This window comes from Chaetura pelagica, unplaced genomic scaffold (genome assembly GCF_000747805.2).
Source record: "Chaetura pelagica isolate M959 unplaced genomic scaffold, ChaPel_1.0 scaffold198, whole genome shotgun sequence".
NCBI lineage: Eukaryota > Metazoa > Chordata > Aves > Apodiformes > Apodidae > Chaetura > Chaetura pelagica.
In genome coordinates this window covers 171,478-180,520 of record NW_009954317.1, presented here as the reverse complement: position 1 = coordinate 180,520, position 9,043 = coordinate 171,478, and the positions used below count along the sequence as shown (strand labels likewise).

The following is a 9,043-nucleotide window of genomic DNA, read 5'->3' as shown; positions in this document are numbered from 1 at the left end:
AGCCTGGGGCAGCTCGGGGCGGGCGGGGGGCGCCGCTGAAGTTCAGCCATGTTGGGGGACTTGCCGGCACCTGCCGCCCACCCCTGCCCGGCACCGGCATCCCCGGCTGTGCCCTGCCCTCCCCCTTAGCCGTAAGGTCTTCGCACAGCTTTTGCGTTTGTAAAAAAAAAATAAAAATACAGCTTTAATTACGCCTGTAGGATTAATGGGCTTTTAATACCTGCTTTATCAGTGAAGAGGCACGGGTTTATCGGTGAAATGCCGAGTTGCTGTCTGTGTGCTCGAATCCAGGGCATCGCTAGCGTTTCTGTGTTGCGATTCAACAGGATCAACCTGTTGAAGGGGACGAGGTTTCAAACTGTGGTGGAAATAGGGATGTGCTGTTTAGAACTTTGGTAAGTTGTTAAAGGCAAAGCTGAGGCTGCCTGCCAGGGCAGTGTCCTGAACTTCACCGAGGAAAGACTGAGGTCTTACTGCAGCACATAGCAGAGCCAGGTAGAAGATTTCTCTGGAGCTCTGATTCTAGCAGAACAGAAGTTTGAGGTGCAGTTTACGTGGTTTTCCCCAGTTCTGTCATCAGATTCCTCAGTTATAAGTCAAGGTACATCCACATCTGTTGGTACATCTGGCTGCTTCTTGCCTTAACACTGCTTCCTTAATTCTTGGCAACATTTTTTCCTCATTTACCTCTAGCTATTGCTTGGGGGGAGGGAACTGTAGGCACAAGAGCATTTCCTAGTCTAATAGGAAAAATAAAACCACCATGGTGATGGTTTTGCACGCTGGATTTATTGCCAGGTAAGATTTTTAGCAGGAGTTGTGAGGAAAGTTATAATTGAATTGCTAATTGAAGATGGGCTTATGTTTACCTCAGATGTCCCTATTAATGGTATTTCATTATGCTCATGTAAGTCTCCACTTACAGAGATCTCATTAGAAGCAAGGTCTGATGCCCAGGGCATCCATAGGAATAAGGATAAAGGTTATTTAACTTTCTTTTTTGTCTTGGTCACAGGGACCTTTGCCTTTCCTTTGCCTTTCCTTGTTAAAACTAATGGAAGGGCCATTTTGGCATAGGTGGGAGTGGCTGATGATTGTTTCCTCTCGTATCATCAGAGTACTGCATCTTGAAAAAATACTTGGGCTTTGACTTGCTGGAGGGATAGGCATCACCACGTCACCTGCTTTTTCTGACTGTCAGTAAAATTAGTTATGGTTTCCTCTGGGCTTATCCTTCTCCTTGCCTGATGCCCCTGTTATGACAGCTTAGGCTTAACAAATGGTTGCGCTATGGCCATGCGGATTTTTGATGTGTTAGGTGTGATCCCATTTTGTCCGATGTGTTTCCTCCAAGGTAATACTTAGAGGAGGCTGGAAGACTTGTGTGGGTAGGGAATTATGCTTCCCCAGTACACTGTCTCAAGGATTGTACAGAAGAGTCCTGCCTAGTCTCTTGCAGCTTCTGCAAGAGCAGCAGTGTTGCTTTGAAGCTGTGTTTGTGGACTTGGATTTCTCAGCATCCATCTGGTCATGTAGAGTGTTTTGACTACCTCTCACCATCTTTCTGACTCCTATAAGGGTTTTTTCAGGCTTCCTGTGCTTCTCACCCTCTTCCTAATCTGATGGAAATAGGCCAATAGATTCAATAGCTGTTTTGTGGGGGAGGGAAAGTGCAATGGTGGGGGAGTCAGTATTAGCCTTGTTTCTTAAAGCAGGCTAAAACCTGCATGTGCCATTGGCACCTGTTTGTGTGCTTCACCTCACCCCCCTCTGCTTTCCTTCCCTCTTCTATTTCTCTTAGTGCAGTAACCTGTTGCATGTAGGCAGTGCCTTCGTGGTAGGAGTAAGTGTTTTACCTAGTAATGTCTCCATGAAAGCACAACTATAAATGTTGATGCTGAAGCCTGTTATTGTTACTGAATCTGCTAGGCAATGACACTTAGGGGTTTTATCTCTGTAAACGAAAAGTCTGGCATAAGTAGAGACTTTTTCTCTAATAACTGTGTCAATCTTAACATTGTCTTGCTTCTTCTAAATACAAGCTAAAAAAATTGAATTAAAGAAGACTAAAACCTTACCTTCTAAAGGTGCAATGAGAAAAGGTCTGTTAATACTTTCAATAACAGCAACAGTACTACAACGGACTGCTGTCAGCAAACACTCCTACTTTAGCTCTGTATTCAGGGGAAGAAAAAGAGGTTGCTCTTACTTGTCAGGAGGATATGTAAGAATGGCAAGACTGTGTGAGACCAAAGGTCTGGCTACCCCTGTCATCTCCTGGTGGATGTTTAGGGAAGAATGGAGGTGAAGATAACGATTTGCATTGTGGTGGTGTTGCCTCTAGCAGACTGACTTGGGCTTCTGAACTAGAGTTTGTAAACTATTTTCCAGTTGCCTCTTCCATTTCTGCATTTCCCCCCTGCTCCTCAAACATAAGCAGTTTTTAACAAGCAGTCATCTGTAGGTTACCAGACACTTTAAAAATAAGTACTACAGATTGCTTAGATAGTTGTGGTTGTGCAGTGTAGCAAGTAACATCTTTTTCAGTCTGCAGCCCCGAATCCTCCCTTTCCTACAAGTTAGAAAAGTACAGGTTTGTGGTCTCAACCCAGCTGTTGAGAGGGAAGGAGTGGTTGAACTACCTCCATCACTGTGGAGTTCCTCCCACACATTCCTATATGTTGGAGGAACAGGTTTTGCCAGATCTTGTAAGACACTGTAGTATGGCTTCTCAGTAAGATGCTGGTTTTTGGTGTTGTGTGGCATAGGAGCTTGTTTTGACCCTAGAAGTCTTGGAACATAAAGTTGGTTGGTTTGTAACCTGTAAATCATAGATGATCTCTGGAAGTTGGAATATTAAAGGAATAACATCCTGTGATGTCTTGTTTGGTTACAGTGGTGTTGACAGTGCAGGAAAGAGCCTGTCCAAATTAAAGGTGTCCTGCCTTTCCACTTGAGAGCTGTGTGGTGTTTGACACTACTTCCTTGGCTTGTTCTGGTTTCCAAAGAATAAAGGGAGGACAAGTCTGAGTGAAAATGAGAATTTTTAAACAACTTTCTTCATCTGTGTTTTATGTTTAGCTACTAAGCTAATGAGAACTGATGAATGGCAGTGGGCTTTTCAGCTTTGACCCATTTCTGGGGTAGAAAATAAGAGATGGAATAGATGGCCAATTCTTAAAGAGGGCTTGGACTTCATTCTGTATCCTGTGTGATAAACTCTTAGTTAAAGCACCACTTAAGTAGTAGCACTTTACACTGCTACTACTACAAAATGAAGTGGAGATGAAAAAGGGACCAGAGTAGCTCTGATTGGACATCACATGCAACTAAAGTATTTTTGTAACATTCTTCTACTTATGCTTTAAAGTAACTTCTTAAACTTTTTCTTTCTAGCCACGAAAGTTCTTGGCACAGTCAAGTGGTTTAATGTCCGAAATGGATATGGCTTTATCAACAGGTATGTTAAACTTATGATAGTCATATTTATACTGCACTAAAACACATTGTACTGATAATATGCCATGCATTAGTAATTGGAACAGAGGCTGGAGGGCCTGACTACAGGTTCATGCAACTGATGGCCAGATTTGGCCAGGCATTCGGTAAAAACCAACATAATCTCAGGGGGACTTTCCCTGCATGCCCTCTCTATCAAAGGTTGTGTGTATGAAGAGGAAACAGAGTGAAACTTGCTACAAACTTGTTTCTCATACTTACTCATGCTATACATTTAATGAGATTTATGTTATTTTATGAGTGCCTGGCTTTTTTTAAAGGTGGGAGTAAGGTCAGTGGGGGAAATACTTCTGGATAAAAATTCAAGTGTTAACTGATCGGGCAAAATACCTAAATACATATAGAGATTCTCCAATATAATGCAATTGAAGATATTCCAGGCCTAGGTTCCCAGAAATTCTCTCTTTGTATCTTTTTTTTTTCTTTCTCCTGTGAATATAAACAAACTTCGGAATGGCATTGATAAGCCAAATAGCTGTAAGATATTGATAACACTCCAATCTTAGGTGCATAAGACCATGCTTCCAAGTTATTAAGGGGAAACTCTGGCTTTTAAAGCTGTGGGGGTTGAGAGGCTTAACTGTCTTGTTTTACTTTATTAAAAACAAAGTTCCAGCATGACAACTGCTTGTCTTGCAAAAGACATACCTGGCAAGCTGTTTTGTCTGCAAGTCCTTAAACTGTTGCACAGCAGGTAGATTTGGGTAAGCTGGACACTAGAAAGAGGTAGAATAGCCCCATTTCGTGGACCTGAAGCCATTTCTGGTACACTATTAATCTCAGTCTCTGGAGACTGTCGAGTGTTAGGTAAGATGAGAAGAAAGGCTTGAATTAGGAAGTGCTCTTAGTCTTTCATAGCACTTGATGTGAGAACCTTCAGATGGGTATAGCATAACAACTTGCTAGTTTTCTTTCTAAACTGAAGTCTACTGTTACTTCAGTTCAGCACGAGTTTTGTATTATGCATTATATTCACAAACACTCTGATCTATCTCTTCCTTCTGCAGCGAAGGAATTGAGTGAACACATGGCATAGTCTAGGCTCTGTCTATTGTATGGGAGCACAGAATCCAGGTCTCAGACCAGCCTTTGTGTTTTGCATGCGGAAGCCTGAACTGGCTGGCCTCATCCAGTCTCATGTTCATGTCTGGGTCCCCCTCCAGTGGACTCTGCTAACACCTCTTGTGCCTGGTTGCTTTGAGTTTCACTGAAAGGAGAGCCCTGTTAACAGCTGTGGCCAGTACTGTTGATAGTCTTGCTTGACCTCTGGGATAACAGCTCAGGTTGCAGCTCCTGTGGAAGTATTTTTCTTTGGGTTGGATACTGAAAGGCAAGCAGTCTGGTCATTAACTCAGCTTCATGTCAAAACAAAATATTGAACATTTGCCAGAAGATTACAGAGTACCTTCCCCTATCCCCTCACCCTTTTGAAGGGTGGAGAGTCCTTTCTGCTGTCAAGCATATGATCCTGGAAATTCAGAGCAGGATCTTGGTACACTTACAGAGAAGGTATGGAATCCAGGGCATGTACTGCAGACTGGGGAAAGAAGAGTTTCACTTGTGAAGTCAGGGTTTTCTATTTAAGTCTCTTAGCCTAATCTCTTATGACTTCTCACTTTCTTTTCACAGAAATGATACCAAAGAAGATGTGTTTGTTCATCAGGTAAGACAGCAGTAATTGTACATAGAGATGTGCACAATGATAGGTTTCCAATGCAACTTTCTGAAACAGCCATCCATGCTTGTTCTGGCTTTTCCCTAGAATATCTATTGCAAATACTTTGACTGTATGTTGAAATTTTTGAGGAGGAATGTTAGGGTATGTTTTCCCTTTCTCTGGAGTTAGAACTGGAGGGATAGGTATTGCAACCCTTCATGTTTTCTTCTGTCTGCTCTGATTTTGAACACTAAAGGTTTTTTTCAGGTTTTTGGTATGGTTTTGCTCTCTTCTTCCCCTGGGGAGATGACTCCTCCTCTTGCTACTTGTTGTCTATCCCTCTCCCCCTTCCACTTCCTCATGCTTGCTTTTGTCTTTTGCTTCTTCCTACCCTCTTCATTTGCAGGTCTGTTCTGTCTGCCCTCCCTGGTATTGGAGAGAAAGTGATCTAGTCTGGCTCTTGACCAGCCTGGGTTGCCATCAGCTGTTGCTGCACGAGGCATCTGCTCTTAGGAAGAAGAGGAGGAAGGCTCTGTACCAAGTGTGCCCAAGCAGAGAGCGGTTGCCAAGTGACTTGTCATTGGTTAGCTTTCATTGAACTGTCAGTAGGCTGTTCTAAGTTTATATTGTGACTCTCGGGTCTCAGGCAATAAATGGGAAGACTGAGGATGCTGTCTTCATGCTGATGTAAACTGATTGGTTGGCTTAATCTGGTTTTGCATCTTCAGAGACTTTTACTTCACCAGAAAAGGAAATACTGCCCCTGAACCTTGTTCCATATGAAATGTTTACAGGCCCACATGAGCTTTCTGTTCTGGCCTAAATTGCAGTATTTCCACCAAATAGAACCAGGAAGCTTGCATTCAGTCACTGAGAACTAGGATATGTGCATATGTAGGTATGTTAAACATGCTGGTCAACACTGAGAGTTAGTTTCAGTTTTTGTGGCATAATGATTAAATAGCTTGTGGTAACTGGTTCTCTATAGTCGGATTATCCAAGATGAAGATGGAGGGGAATAAGTCTCATGCCTATAATGAGTGAAAGTGATGTTGGGATGTCTGTCTAGTACACATTCCCTGTTCAACTGAGAGTGAGAGCAAGAGCTCTCAATACTTTTACTAATTTATAATGGTCTTTCTTCCTTAATAACAGTGTGCTGTGTGCATGCTGATGCAGATACTGCATCTGCAGCTCAAGGGGAGTGTGTCCAGAGGAGGATGGAAGGAATTCTAGTACCAGAAACATGTCTTGCATAGGCAGCACTTTAAAACTTCCTTGAAGGCAAACAAGGTCTCCTTGAGACCTCTGGGAATATACCCTGGAAGATGGTTGTATGGTGACAGAGATAAGCAGCCTAACACTGATCCTTGTGGGAAGGCTGTCTCTGGAGGCCCACAGCAAGCTAGTATTATCTGTGCTGCTTTTCCTCTCCTTCACCTGTATAGATTATTCACCTAAAGGTAAACCGGAGGGGTAGGATTTTTTTTCCCATCTTCTGTGGCTTAAATCCTCTCTCATCACTGGCTTGATGTTTCAGAAATACCACACGATGTGTAAGCGTGCATCTGATTAGCCCTCTGGGTGGGCTGTGCAGGGCAGAGTAGAGGCTTCCAGCTCTGGCTGCAGTTGGGTGTTCCTTAGCTCCTCCATCTCGAGCTGTTCTGTACGTGACCGCCGGCTGCTGGAGCTGCAGCCGGAGCGCTTGGCTCGCAGGGCCAGCGGATGAGGCCCACCCCGCCGGGGAGGCAAATCTGTGGCATAAACAAACATCCTGCTGCGAGCTCCCCCTCCGGTTCTGCCCCTCCTCCCTGCGCCGGTGCTGGGAGGGGCTGGATTACATGCCTAATCCCTTCAGCAGCAGGCTGACCTAGTTGAATAGATTCAGCCGCCTCCCTGCCTTCTGAACTCATATGCGGTGGGGAGGGAACAGGCCGATCTCATGATGGGAATGGGGGTTAACTTAGCTCGGTGTCTGGCTATTGGATGCTATTTATAAATCTAGTACAGATTAAAATGCTTTTCTCTTTAGGGCATGCATGGCTTGCTTGCGAATTAACCCTTTGTTTTACAGGAGACCCAAGCATTGTTTTGGGAAAGTAGTTCTTCACCTGCTTGATTTTTGCCTGCATCCTTGTCTAGTTGAGGTTGGTTTGTGCAAGGTGCTGTCTAGGGCACTGTGTCAGTAAGAGGTGGTGTGAGCAATACCAATCGATCTGACTTGTGGGGTGGAGTGTGACTGGAGGGGGGGAAGGTCTTGCAATTTAACATTGTTAAAAGTGTCAGTAACCAGAGGAGTCCAAATCAGTTAGGTATAGTTTGAATCAACAAACAGTGAGGAGGAGTTAATCTCTTCTGCTGCACAGGTCTTTCTTTTTCTTCACTTAATTGGATAGTATTCATTGTGCATAGCCTGGTGTCTGTGCACCAGTAACTAGTGCAACACATTTTGGCTATTGCTGTGACACAGGTTGAAAGTGCACACGATGTGATACCATGAGGATATGGAAAGAACTCTTCTAAACAAAATACTGAACTAGCTCTGAAGACTCTTACAATTTAGGGTCACAAGTAAAGCTGTGAGGCTTCTCTAGCTAAGTTATCTAGTGGTAGAGATGAGTGATTCAAAGGAAGACACTTGTTCTCTAAACAGATGCTAATGTGGCCAGCTGTATGGATTGGAAGACAGCACAGGGACTCAGAATTTCCTCAGGTACCTTTAGGCTGCTGTCGTGATCTTCAACCTATTATATCTCCTTTTTGGAATGAATTTAACTTATTGGGATCTGCCAAGAAGTCCGCACACAGCGCTCGCCTCTCAGGGGAGCAGTGACAGAGCCCTGGGACAGGCTGCCCAGAGAGGCTGTGGAGTCTCCTTCTCTGGAGACATTCAAACCCGCCTGGACACGTTCCTGTGTGATGTGCTTGGGGTGATCCTGCTCTGGCAGGGGGGTTGGACTGGGTGAGCTTTCGAGGTCCCTTCCAACCCCTAGAATTCCGTGATTCTGTGATTATGCTCATTGGTGTCCCTTTGGGAAAGGAAAGGCTCTTGTCTTAATTGTAGTATGTTCTCTGTGTTAACAAAAAACATCTGTCTTTTGAATTAAAGAAGCTTGAGCCTGCAAGATGCTGATGAACAGTAACAGGGAGAATAGTGGTCTCTCCCCTCTGGTTATACAGAGTAAAAGTCTCTTCATTAAGCCTTATTTCAGCAATGTTTACCTGCAGTTGAAGCAGTAACTAGTACAGCTGTGTAGTGTCTTCTGTGAATTCTCAGACTTACTCAAAATTGTTCCTAGTTGCCTTCATAAAAGAAACTTCAGCCTTCTGTGTGGTAGCCTCAGTCTCTTATTGGCAGGTTATTCAATTGCAAATCTGAATTTAGGTGTTTCTGTCCAGAAAGCTGGAACAGAACATGTTGAAATCATCCTTCTTGGAGGATGTTTGAGGAGCTTGATTAATGTTACATCTTCTGCCGAAAAGAAGTCTAGTAGTCCTCTTTTCCTCTGTACTTACAAGGAAGGGGAAGGAGTTTGAAATACAGCTTGTTGATACCTCTGTCATCTGTAGAACACAAGTCTTTTAGTATTAATATATATAACATTTATAAGAAGCTAGCACTTCCAGCTATTTCAGAAATGGAGCAATGACACTGGTGGGTCTTTAGAAAGCAACCAAAGCTGTCTCAGCTGATGGTGGGAGTCTCTGCTTAGTGGAGTAATTTCCAAAATAATACACTTGAGCAGTTTATTTTCTTTCTGTATCAAGAAACCCCAACCAAACCAAACCTCACCAACAGCTCTGGCACTGTTTGTGCTTTATAGCAATAATATATATGCTTTTGCATTCTTTCTTAAGCTGTTCAGG

The 9,043-nt window shown here is 43.6% G+C and overlaps 1 protein-coding gene across 1 annotated transcript in view; it reads left to right on the top strand.

Moving 5' to 3' along the window:
- The first annotated feature begins 1,290 nt into the window (after positions 1–1,290).
- YBX3 (Y box binding protein 3) overlaps positions 1,291–9,043 on the top strand; it is a 25,741-nt gene continuing 17,988 nt past the window's right edge. Inside the window, exons 1-3 of the mRNA XM_010004146.1 lie at positions 1,291–1,354; positions 3,397–3,460; positions 5,149–5,182. Of these exons, the coding sequence (XP_010002448.1) occupies positions 1,291–1,354; positions 3,397–3,460; positions 5,149–5,182 (162 nt within the window). The remainder of the gene's footprint in view (positions 1,355–3,396; positions 3,461–5,148; positions 5,183–9,043) is intronic.